The sequence below is a fragment of the Nannobrachium achirus genome (genome assembly GCF_963921795.1).
Source record: "Nannobrachium achirus genome assembly, chromosome: 24".
Lineage (NCBI taxonomy): Eukaryota > Metazoa > Chordata > Actinopteri > Myctophiformes > Myctophidae > Nannobrachium > Nannobrachium achirus.
In genome coordinates, this window is record NC_137831.1 from 6,114,670 (window position 1) to 6,128,594 (window position 13,925).

At 39.9% G+C, this 13,925-nt stretch overlaps 1 protein-coding gene across 1 annotated transcript in view; it reads right to left on the reverse strand.

The window, feature by feature from the left end:
- Nucleotides 1–9,338, reverse strand: part of orc4 (origin recognition complex, subunit 4) — a gene marked incomplete at its 3' end in the record, with an annotated part of 30,410 nt that extends 21,072 nt beyond the window's left edge. Inside the window, exons 1-7 of the mRNA XM_080720137.1 lie at nt 9,258–9,338; nt 4,957–5,032; nt 3,693–3,769; nt 3,185–3,275; nt 1,834–1,909; nt 930–1,015; nt 675–723 (exon numbers count right to left, since the gene is read on the reverse strand). Coding sequence (XP_080576263.1) covers nt 675–723; nt 930–1,015; nt 1,834–1,909; nt 3,185–3,275; nt 3,693–3,769; nt 4,957–5,022 — 445 coding nt within the window. The 5' untranslated portion in view covers nt 5,023–5,032; nt 9,258–9,338. The remainder of the gene's footprint in view (nt 1–674; nt 724–929; nt 1,016–1,833; nt 1,910–3,184; nt 3,276–3,692; nt 3,770–4,956; nt 5,033–9,257) is intronic.
- Between the last annotated feature and the right edge of the window lie 4,587 nt (nt 9,339–13,925).

Here is a 13,925-nt window from a genome sequence, read left to right on the forward strand (position 1 = left end):
GTGTGTGCGTGTGTGTGTGTGTGTGTGTGTGCCTGGTCTGGCCTGGCCTGAAAACAGCGCCCCTCCCTTAACATGTGTGGTCAGAAAAGGTACTACACCACAGGCTTGAGGCTACATACAGACCCACATACAAACCCACATACAAACAAACATACCTACACACACGGCCACGCTATGGAGACGGTGTGACCACCGCTCAAAAATATATAGCAGATCTACAAGCAATCTGAGCCACTTACTGCACTTACTGTAACACTCACCTTCCCTCGATGACCACACATGAAAGCTAGACAGCATTTTTAGGCTTTAGAAAGTTTTTTTTTTTTACTGATTAGGAGCGTGGTCTACCTACTGTATGTTACTACTTTTCTAGATTGATATTCCCATGCATTTGTTGTATTGTTGTTGATGTACTGACATATTATCTTGCTTATTATATTGATGTATTACCTGCTTATTGTAAGTCGCTTTGGATTAAAAGCTTCTGCTAAATGCCTAAACTGTAAATTGTATGAAATGTACAGTATGAGAATATCTTTACTCACATTGAGAAGTGACATGAAACACATTAACATTTACTGAACATAAACGTATGAAATGTATGAATATCTCTACTCACTCTCATTGTCAATAGACATGATCTACATGTACTGAACAAAGACATTAACACCTACCTTTCTTCAACGCCTCCAGCAGGAAGCCCAGATTCTCTGCAAAACTCCCCTGAAACCAACAGACATTATGATCAGGGTATCTGCACACTGTTAGGAATAGTTTAATTTCACAACTTATTATTTAAAAAAAAGAAGAAAAAACAACTTTTGAACACATGGGATGCCCAACACGTTTGGGAACGTGTTAGCAATGAGCGAGACATCATATACAGTAGAGTTCATTTCAACGATCACAACAACAACAACAACACTCACAAACACTGTGTCCCCAACGACGTTCTCCAGGTTCAGCTGTCTGGTGATCTCCTTCAGAGCTATCCTGTCATCAGTCTGTAGGAGACCTGTACACACACACGCGCACACACACACACACACACACACACACACACACACACACACACACACACACACACACACACACACACACACACACACACACACACACACACACACACACACACACACACACACACACACACACACACACACACACACACACACACACACACAATTACAAAGTTGACAACAATACATCATTTTGTGACAAGATGAAAGGCAGATGTGAACACCAACCATTGAGATCAATATAGACCAGATGTGAACTAGGGGCGGCTATCTTACATGACCATTAATCTCTCAAGAACAAACTAACTAACTGTCATTCAAATTATAGCAATTTATGATTTACCGATAATTGTGTTTTTGTCATTGACAATTACTGTTTGGCTTGTAGGTCTTGAAGTTGCACATGGCAGATATGACACATTAAGAAATGTTGTCAAATGACATATTCGACTACTTTATACTTAAAAAAAAATTCGATAGTGGATTATAGCCGATCTAAAAGCTCACAACGCAACCTGTTGTGAGCTTGTGAAAATGTTTGAAAATATATGAACATTTCTCAACACGGAATCGATTATGACAAAATAATTGCGATTATGTCAAATAAATGCAATTAGACGATTATGTGATAATTGTGACAGGCCTAATGTGAACACCCTTCAACGCTTTTCTTATCAAGGTCCAATCATAGAGATGAATATGAATATAGATGATTGACAGATGTGAACACCAATCATAGATGAATCTAGATGATTGACAGATGTGAACACCAATCATAGATGAATCTAGATGGTTGACAGATGTGAACACCAACCATTGAGGTGAACTTGAAGGAGGTTCTTCTTCACTTCTTCGTTCTCCAGCAGCTCCCTCAACACACACTTCAGCAACTACAACATCATGACATAAAGAATACAACATAATTATGACTGCATTTTTCAGTATTTCACAACTATGAGTTTATCCAAGCACCTTATGCTTACACGTTTCCCATATGCAGGCAATATGTGGCTAAACTGGACATGAACTAGTAGTTAACATGGTTTAGTAATAAACTCAATCATTATATTCATGTATAATCATATCTTTGACTATTGAATGGATGAAACGTGAAAATCTCATGTCATTGCAAAAGGTGCAGAAACCTGGTATGTCCATATTTCATTTTTATTATTCTTCTTCTTTTGTAAATGAATACCCTACTTTAGAGGTGTCCAAACCTTTTTCAAAGGGGGGCACATTAGAAAATATTAATTAAAATACCCAAGGGCCCACTACATCTCCTGACAATATTACTGCCAGTCGGACCATAACAAAGTCACATAGGCTACATAATATGCATCGCAATTACAATATTTGATTTAACTATCGTCAACAATTTTAATATCAATGGTCTTTTGTCAGGAGTGTTGCTCTGAACAAAACACAAATAACTCACATTAGCAAATGTAGTCAGACTTACAAAAGAATACAACAACAAAATAGCCTTTCTTTGACCCCTTCAGAATGAGACAACAGGGAACGAACAAGGAATTAAATTATACTATAAAATATTCTTGTTTGACGGTGCTGGCGAGCCATTTATAGTACAATTTAGGAATGAAGCTGGGGGCCGTATGAAATTTGTCATCTGGCCGCATCTGGCCCCCGGGTCGCACTTTGGACACCCCTGCCCTACTCCAAACAACAGCTCTGCACAGAAGAAAAAAAGCCCATCTACAAGCTCACAACTTGTGTAGACCTGCTCTTATCGACGCTAGTGCTTAAATGTTCTTTCAATATTGAACCAATGAAAAGTATTCAGAGCTGGTGACTAAATAATAACTACACCGGATCCAAATGGAACACTGTTTTTCCCCCTTAAGCCCAGAGGAAGACTAGACTATTGTCGAAACATTTGTTTTCTTATTCAATTATACAGTATATAACAATTTACAATTTAGGCATTTAGCCAGAGTGACTTACAATAAGCAAGGTACATGTAATTTAACACAAGGTAATACATCAGCTTACATAACATCTTCAGGCGAGGACTTAAATCCAAGATGTACAACTCATCATGGGGTGTGAATTATTTGTATATCCTCTAAAGACTACAGTACAGTACCATGGTCTACTAAGTATTTAATGATGTCATAATGATGTCATGCAGAACAGTATCCTACCATGGTCTTCCCGGCTCCTCGCGGTCCAACGATGAGCACAGAGTTACTCTCTCCATGAACTGCTGTCCTCCTCAGCAACTCCAGCAGGTGCCTACGAACACACAGAACTACATTACCCATGAGCAGACCTAGAGGAAGGCCTCACCTTCGATTGATGGGTAAATTCAAGGTTCAAGGTTGTACTTTATTGTTACGTCTTTTGTACAGGTACATAAGAGTAAAATTTGTTTTTGTTTGGCATCCTTCAAACAATGCAGTCGTATATCAAAAAACAATATAATAACAGCAAACCACATCTAAAAATAATAATAATAATAATCTAAAAAGGTGTAAATAATAAGAAGACGTAAAAAAAGATGAAAAAAAAGGAGTGCAAAAGGCAAAAGAGCAACAGGAAAAGAAAAGAGCATCCTCAGTAACCTCCACCTCATCCTCAGGGTAAATGTGTTGAACAAAACCAAAGTCATTCTTCCAGCGGCTGTGGAACATTGGCGGTGGTGGAACCTACTTGTGTTGGGACTCCAGCCCCTCTGGGTGCTCTGGGAGCTGCTGGTGACACAGGCGCCCCCTCAGTATGGTCTGAGTCTGTGGAGAAGAGACACAACAAGCACACTTCACTACACATCCTCCTGTACGGGGGGTCCATTACCATTAGCCAGTTATATACAGTTTGTATATAACAGTTCTATTGTGAAAATAGCAGATCTACATCTCACAACGCCTCGCAACGCTATTTTCACAATTTCTGCCTCTAACATTTGACAATTTGGCCATTATTTAATTGGTCATTATAGAGGTATTAAAAAGTACTTTAGAAATGAGCAGATACCCTCTATACACTTTATATTGGTTTGTTTACTGTTGAGAGAGAAAACAATGTTAAAGTGATAGTTCACCTATTTTTGACATGAAGCTGTGTGAAATACTTGCCATTAAAATAGTGGTTACAAATGTATTAATCCATTACCAGAGTCATGTGGTCAGAGTTCTGGTCAGTTTTAGATGAACATAAAGTAGTTCCGGTGATTTGGCAGGGGCTCATGGCCCAATCATTAAAAATAGATGAATCCACAAAACTAGCTTCATTTGTATTGTTGACCTATTTCTACCAAATAGACCAACTTTCGTTCAACTTTGACCCCTCTGTCACATGGTACTATTTATTGTGTCCAGTATCACTACGCCGCTGCAACGTATTTCCCCAAAACAAGGTGCTTTGCAGGCAGCTGATCAGAACGAAACCTCGCTCTACATGGTCAAATAGGCCAACAATACAAATGACGCTAGTTTTGTGGATTAATCTATTTCCAATGATTGGGCCACGCCAAATGGCCCCCACCCCATTGGAACTACTTAATATTCATTAGAAAACTGACCAGAACTCTGACCACGGGACTCTGGTAATCAATTAATACATTTTAACCACTGTTTTAATGGCAAGTATTTCACACAGCTTTATGTCAAAAATAGGTGAACTATCACTTTAAGTTAATCATCTGGGGACTCACCAAAATAATTTGGGCACCTACAGGTTGAGAACAACTGGACTAGACTACAACTAGATGATCTTCATGTCATGAATTGCCACTGGTATTAACTTTGTATTTCTCGTCAAGGTGTAAATAACTGAAGGAATAGTCCAAACATTCACTAGATGTCACAAGAAACAAACCATCATAATGCATTGTAAGTGCATTTAGAATTTTAGACAGACAGAAATTTGATTAACAGGTGGGTCTCTCTCTCCCTCCCTGCATGTCATATCATCCAACCTGTGAGATGCATTCTCCCAGGGTCAGAGCTGCGTCCTTCCCTTTGCTCCGTTTAGCTCTGCTCATTGTGATGATCCTGTGTAAACAAAACAACAGCAAACACATGCATTGATTTGATTGGTTGATTGATCAGAAGTTTGCACTGAAAAACATACAGGACAGTTCAGTACTCCGAAACATTGTCTTTCAATGTTATATCGATACTCGATAGATACCTTTATTATCCCAAGGGGAGAAATCAGTCACCCGGAGGCAGCACAGCAGTTTAAGGTTATTTACAAAGTTACAGAGAAGTAAGAAAAGAAATAAATTGTACAGTACAGTGCACAGTAAAAGAGCAAGGTACAACAAAGAAAGAGAAAGAAGAACATATACATATTAACCTGTCAAAACAGTCAACACTCAATAAGTGTAACAGCAATACTTAAAAATCAAATAGCAATACTTAAAGCACCAACTTATCATTCAGTGTGAGAATTACAGCACTCAAACAAATATCAAGGGCCTGGAAAAGTTTGGAACCTCCCAGGGTGGATAAATGGTTGGAAAAAATGGAGGACATGTACTCTATGGAGAAGGTGACATATAAAATTAATGGTAAGGAAAATGTATTTGAAAAAAGGTGGGCCTCTTATCTATCTATAAATGCGACAAATCTCTGTCTGTCTGTCTGTCTGTTTGTTTGTTTGTAATCCGCGTATCTCGAGAACCGTTCGTCCCACCGGCTTCAGATTCGGCACCCGCGTTCCCCGCCGCAGCGCGGAGTGCAGTGCCGGGCCTCGACCCGACCCGACTCGCGGTTTTCCGAAACCGGCGCGAAACGTTCGGAATCTCCTTATGCGGAGCTGATTGTTGACATCAGGCTGTTCCGGAGGAAATCGGCGCAAGCGCTGAGTCATTGTGACATCACTTCATAAAAGGCTCTGACATCACGTACGCCACATGAGTCAACACAAAATCTCTGTGAATGTGTATGTATGTATGTAATCCGCGTATCTCGAGAACCCTTCTTCCCACCGGCACGCGCGTTCTCCAGATATGGGCATAAAGTCTGACATCAGAGTTTTCTGCAACCGGTACTGTGTGTGCAGAGATCTTCATATATGGGCATAAGTGGACAAAGACAAACAGATGGTCAAAACGGGTCCTATGACAAAAGGTATATTGGGGTTTGCATTAAAGGGTGGGGCATTCATGGGGTTTGCATTAAAGGGTGGGGCATTCATTCCCTATTTCAAATTCGGCACGTGCGTTCCCCACCGCAGCAGGTAGTGCAGTGCTCGGCCTCGACCCGACCCGACCCGATACACGATTTTCTGGAACCAGCACGAAAGGTTCGGATTCTGATGTCTGACATCAGGATTTTCCGGAACTGGCACTGTGTCTGCATAGATCTCCATTTATGGGCATAAAATGGATGCAGACAGACAAATACAGATATCTCCATATATGAGCATAAATGGACACAGGCAAACGGATGGTCAAAGATCTCCATATATGGGCATAAAGTGGACGCAGACAGACAGATACAGATATCTCCATATATGGGCATAAATGGACACAGGCAAACAGATGGTCAAAACGGGTCCTATGACAACAGACAAGCGACAAAGCGTGGGACTGGGAGGATGACTTGAATGATGCAGATTTAAGCAGGCTGTGTATTCTGCTTAAAGAAGAAACAAACAAAAAGCGACAGAGATCTCATATATGGGCATAAAATGGACGCAGATAAACAGATATCTCCATATACGGGCATAAAGGGACACAGACAGACAGATACAGAGATCTCCATATATGGGCATAAATAAGTAGGCTGTGTATTCTGCTTAAAGAAGAAACAAACAAAAAGCGACAGAGATCTCATATATGGGCATAAAATGGACGCAGATAAACAGATATCTCCATATACGGGCATAAAGGGACACAGACAGACAGATACAGAGATCTTCATATATGGGCATAAAATAGACAGATATCTCCATATATGGGCATATGGGCATAAAATGGACTCAGAACTATATCTGCAGTGATCTCCATATATGGACATAAAATGGACGCCGACAGACAGACAGATACAGATATCTCCATATATGGGCATAAATGGACACAGGCAAACAGATGGTCAAAACGGGTCCTATGACAACAGGTATAATGGGGTTTGCATTAAAGGGCGGGGCATTCATTCCCTATTTACATCGTTCCCGAGTTGGCCAGGTCACCGACTAGACGCTGGGCCGCCCGAAGGGCGGCCCAGCTTCTAGTCTCTTAAATAAGGATAACATGCCCTCTTAACCCTTTTTTGTTTTGTCTTATTTTACTTATCCTTTTGTTCAAAACAAAAATAATTCAGATACAAACATCATAGAAAAAGCCTCTTTATTTTATGTATTTTCATTTTCATGACGACAAAAATGACATAACAAAGCCAAGCCACACCCCTTTTTATTGTCTCCACCAGCCGAAGGCATGGGGGAGAGTATGTTTTCCCCTTCGTCCGTCCGTGTGTCCGTCCGTGCGTGCGTGCGTGCGTCCGTGCGTGCGTGCGTCCGTGCGTCCTCGCAGTTTGTGTGCACCTAATCTCAGTCGCCGTTGGCCCGGTCGCTGCCAAAGTGAGCACACACATTCCCTGGATGCCAATCTAGAACCTCTGCCCTAAATTTTTCGAATGGGCCTTTTCTAGCGCCACCTAGTGGCTGATGTTCGCAAAACACATTTCTGTGCGCTACTCTTACAGATTTTGCCCAAAAATCCTACAAATCGGTAGGCAGTATCTCGACAGTCATGTGATCGACACGGATCTGTCTGATTTTGTATATTCCATCCTGATTGGCTAAGATTGGCTTCCAAAGTTTGTAGGATTGAGCCGTTTTGAACAAAATGCCTCAAATCCCAAACGCAAAGTGCAATTATCATGAAATCGCGCACACACGTTCCCACTAGGCCGAGGAAGAAATGCCACTTATTTTTTTTTTAAATCAGCCTCATGGTGGCGCTATAACAGGCCGATTTGTGGTTTTACCTATAACTCCACCGATCAGTTTCAAACTTTGTAAGCGCACTCCCTAGAGGCTAAGGATAAACCTTTGCCCTGCATTTTTCACATCAGCCTTTTATAGCGCCACCTTTGGGCCGACTTATGTAAAACACATTTTTGGATATTACTCCTTGAGATTTTATGCAAAAATCACGCAAATCGGTACACAGTATCTCTATAGTCATGTGATCAAGTCCGATCCGTCTGATATTTCATATTCCATCCTGATTGGCTAATATTAGCTTCCAAAGTTTGCAGGATTGCTCCGTTTTTGAACAAAATGCTTCAAATCATCAACGCAGCTTGCGATTACTGTGAAATTTGCCACAGAAATTCCCACTAGGTCAAGGAACAAATGCTACCTTTTTTCACATTGGCCTGTTATAGCGCCACCAGCAGGTAGACTTTAGCAAAACACATTTTTGGAACACAATGCTTCAAATCATGCATGCAGCGTCCGATTTCCATGAAAGATCTATGGTGAAGAACATATGCCACCCTTTTTACATTGGCCTATTATACAGTAGCACCACCAGGACACACGGCCTGGTGGAGACCTGTGCTCGGAAGAGCACTGCTTCTAGTTATTTAATGTGTTGCATGCTGGTGGCCTCAATAAAGTATATAAAAAAAAACGTATCATTCAGTGCCAAACAAAAGTGTCCATAACAGTCAACGTTGTCAGTGCAACAAGTATCTCACCAGAGTCACCACCATGTCAAACACAAGTAATATACTCAATGATACTAACAACCTAATAGTGCAGAGCTAAAAGTGTCCATCAATTGGTCAGTGCAAAAAATAAATAAAGAAAGCACATGTAGGCTATGAGATACATAAAGTACGTGGTTCCTGTGTAAATAAGCCTAAAAGTTTACTAGGGTCTATTTTAGCTGACCTTGTACCAGTGAAACTGTACCTTTTCCTATGCAAACTTCTACGTCTTCTATCAATCAATCAATCAATCAATACACGGTCAACTAAAATGATTTAAACCACCAGAAAACTCGATCATGGCTTGTTTAAATTGGGGTCCTTTTGTACTCAATGCATACAAACATAATATGCACGTGTGTTTATCCAAACGGTACATACATTTTGATGTGAAATTTATGTAAACGTCGCGTGCACTGACAAGCAGACACAAGCAAGACATTATAAACATGCAAAGACAACATGTACTAAACTATTAATCTACGCACAGCCTACTACACCTTATGACACCAGTCATCATATCATTTTCATGTAATAAATCAATGTGTACCTGTTGATGTTTTAAATGACTCTGTTGTGTTGAATTTTATAATGTTATGAACTGCAGTCTCTCCTCGCGGGAATATTTTCGCTCCAACAGACAAACACTTCCGGGGTCTGCCTCTCTGATTGGCTGCAGCGCTGGGACTCCAATGACGTACATGGGGAAGAGGACCAATAGGAACGGCCGACTGTTTCTGACGACAACATGGTATAGAAATAGAATAGAATAGAATAGAATAGAATAGAACAGCTGTTACAATTCCAAACATGCAAACATGGCCCACTTTAATTACTTCAATTAGTTGTTGAATTACTAGTAGGCTTGTAGTATTACAATGTTAATATTTTTCATGTCCATTTTATTTTAAGTTTAAGTTCATAAAGTTAACATAAGTATAACTAAATGCTTTTAAAATTAAATAAAAATGTTACATTTCAGGATTCCAATTAAAAAATAACAAAAAAAAAAGAACAATCAGGATTCCAAATAGCACATCTTACAAGCTTGTTTTGAGTTTGTAGATCAGCTATTTTTGCTAGTCTTACTGGAAACAATATGCAATGTGGCCCACTGCAGTCAGTGAGTGTGGAAATATAGTAGTGTGGCCATAATCAAAGTTGCCCACCCCTGCCCTACAGTCGGTCTATTGTAGTTTTTTGTTACAGTCCCTTTCATGAACCACTGTTGTATGTTATAGATTAACATACTGTACCTGTACTCACTCACTGACTATAACATAGGTGTAGATCACAAGCACCTTTAGGTCCAATTTGACCCTAGTTTTAATGACCACACATTATATCCAACACTTTAAAGGACAACTTTGTTTTTTTTTACAACAAGGGTTCATATTGTATATAGTCATTAAAGATGAGATGAGTGTCAAAATGCTTTCATTTACTTCTTTCTATCGTTTTAGTGATTTTAACAATTTCGATTTGCATGCACGCATGCAAGTGGCTCAATATGTCTTTTTAGACACAATAAGCCCATGCATTCCCAATTGATGCACTGCAATGTTTCATGGGCAGATGTGACTTATGGGGGCTGGTGTAAATAGTAAAAAATAAATTGCTGGCTTATTTTGTCTGAAAAGACATAATACATATGACACTTGTACGCATGCCCCCACCAACTGAAATCAAAATACTAAAATCGCTAAAACAATAGAAATCAGTACATTTTAACATTCATCTTTTCAGGTTAAATATCTCCATATAGCTCCAGAGGACTTGTTTCCATTGTGGTCTATAGGTTAAATCATTATATCAACTAGGCTGTAAAATAACAACATTGGATTCAGTTATTATGTCTGACTCCATAGTTATATCACATTTCAAACCTCATCATCAGGGCAGGAATGTCATGGAGGCCACGAAGGCCATTGTCCCTCAGTTTGGCCTTGTGCCCCTCAAACCAATGGCATGACCTGAGGCCACAGTGGCCTTAATGCCCCAGCTGACTGTACCACTTTCTCTTTCTTGTCAATATGTAGACAGTAGACACCGGTGTCTCTTTCTTGTCATGTAGACACCAGTGTCTTTGTGGAGATTCTGAAATATTAACTCCCATGTGTCCCCATCTTTAAACCAATCCAGTGACTTTGATTAGTGCAGGGCTGAGCATGGATCAGATTGTAAATACCATCATTTATCTATTTCACTGCAGATTAGGTTATCATCCCTAACCCTTAAATTCAACACATTCTTTCAATGGACTAAAATCTTGTTTTATTTGATGGCCTTTCTTCCCTGGCATTTGGCCTTTGTGTCCTCAAAAAATGGACAATACCAAAGTACAAGCCCCTAAAATGACAAAAGTCCAGGCCTTACATAATGCTGTATTAGATCAGAATGTATCCTAATATATTTATCAATAAGGTTTGTTTGATGGAAAACTTTATTAGACGTTTGCATAGGAACAGGACAGTACAGTTCAAGGTCTACGTAGACCTATAGGATTTATTACATATTACTCCTTAAAAATATATATACATTACATTACTTCACTTGGAATCAAGAGTAATTGTGTAAGTCGCAGTTAACTATGAAAAAAAGGCACATCTTTCCATATCTCTGTCAGTCCCGTATCTGTCAGTCACGCCTGACACTGTGGTTCCCCTGACACATTACTGTGACATCACAGGGAACCACTATTAACAGAATGGGTTTGCCGCTCTGACATCACGCTCTGGCTTCACTGTGATGTCACACTAATCCTTGTATACCCATAAATGGAGTTACCTAATGTCATCAATATTAAGCCCATATCTAACAGGACTTCATATGGGAATGCCTATATGGAGGCCACATATCGGCCAGATACCACACTAACAGAATACATATATGGCAAGACAGATATGGCCAAGACAGCCCATATCTGTGTGGCTGGTTCTGCAGACAGGGATCTCCATGTATGGGCATAAAAGGGTATGATGTCAGACGTCGTAGACATCATAGGACTTTTACATAACAAATAACTGAGTAAGCATGTTTGGGCTCTCACGGCATATCTCCAAACAGTACATGGATCTCCATATATGGGTACCAGGGGTCTCCATATATGAGTAACTGGTCTGATATACATCACTGGCCAGATGGCCAAGAATTGGCGTGACCTCACCCTTTAGGGCGAGGTCGCATGTCCTCCCCCCCCCCCCCCCCTTAGCAAAATGTTTTCAAAAGATAATCGCTTACACTACTCGTTACTGGGTAAAGCAATCATATTACAGCAATATATTACTAGTAACTACAAAACACTGCAATTGTCATAACATCTTCAAATTATTTTCACCAATACAGTTATTATTACAGTTGCATAAGATCCTGTTATATATTAATGGTATCTCTCTTCAATTTTTTGCATTCTCCTCTCTCTATACGTGTGTGTGTGTGTGTGTGTGTGTGTGTGTGTGCTCGTGTGCGCGGCGCGCATGCGCAGTGCCTCTCTCCATCATCTTCCCCAGTATATTCTCTATCCCCAGGTCTGGAGCAGCAGCGAGCACACAGATGAGGCACCAATAAGCGGCTCTGAAACTATACCAGCCAATATAAGGTAATTAAAACACTCTAACAGCATCTAAACCTCTAAGATCAACCCTCTGCCTCCGTTCGGTCCGTCGCGACGCCCCGGGCACGGCCGTTAGGACCGTTATAACGGCAGTTATAGGCCGTTATGTGCCGTTAGTGCAAGGCTTTAAGACGCGTTTCTTCTTGTGTTGTGCTGCTGAGCGGAGCAGAGCGCTCTGTCTCTCTCTATGTGTGTGTGTGTGTGTGTGTGTGTGTGTGTGTGTGTGTGTGTGTGTGTGTGTTAACTGCTGCTAGCCAGCTGTTACACCGAAACCGGTGACCCGTCGACGTCTGTGACCTCCCCAGTACACACACGTTATTACGCCGTTATTATTACACATGTCTACACGTTGACACTAAATATAAGTAACGTGTTGTTCGGTTAATGTTGTGTGGCCACAACTGCCACGTACGTAGGTCTACTTGCTAGTAAAAGTACAAACAAAAAGTAAAATGTGAAAGAAGTTGCCTGTATAAGTTCATGTTAGAAATCAGACAGTATAGTCGTTAAAGAGCTCTGTGTGTGTGTGTGTGTGTGTGTGTGTGTGTGTGTGTGTGTGTGTGTGTGTGTGTAACCTATAATTGGAGAAATGTGTCACCATCCATTCCTACTCAGCAGCGCGTAGCACAGGAATGTGTGACCCGACTGTAAACGGTCTGTTGATTGAAGACTTTATTAGAAGTTTGCATTGGAAAAGGTACAGTTTCAGACAGTTAGCCTACAGTTCACTGGTACACGGTCAATTAAAAGGAGATCATAGTAAGCTTTTCGGCTTATTTGCACAGGAAACCTTTATGTATCTCATATAACATTGAATGACAGACGGATAGAACACAGTACTATGCAGTAGATATTGCCAGAAATAAAAACATAACAGTGCAAAAAATATAATACAGTCTTTCATGTTTTGGCTTGAATAAAAGCGTCACTTACATGGAAAGTTTAAAAAGAGATTGATTGATTGATTGATTGATTGATTGAATACTAGCAGTTTGCAAAAGAGGCACAGGAAAGAACAGTTCAATACAATATCTGCCAAGAGTATTTTAAACCCAAGAAAGAACTGTATGGCTGTGTTCCTTTGTACTTATTCATCAAAAACTATAGGCTATAGAAACTATAGAAGTGAGTTCAAGTGACACATGTAACATAATACTGACATATGCAAGGAATAAGGCAATCTAATATAGGAATAATACAATCTAATCTAATAAGGCAATAAAGGCATGCAACTGTTAATAATGGAATAGAATGACGAAACTAATTCATGTGAGGGAACAGTATGTGGAAAATAACCTTGCGCTTTTCAATTACTTCATTGTATATTAATATACATTTGTATAATAAGTTCATTTGATAACAACAACAACAACAACAACAATAATACAGTAATAGCCCAATAATAACAATTGCATCAATTTAGTTGTTGTGGTAATGGTAACATCAACATAATTATTACACTAAATGTAAATATAATAACAATAATGCTCAATTCATGTTTTCATGAATGAATATATCTTTATAATACAATATTGAAAAGCAAGGTTATTTTCAGAGAGAAAGACAGAGACAGACAGAGAGAAACAGAGAGATACCAAATATTGA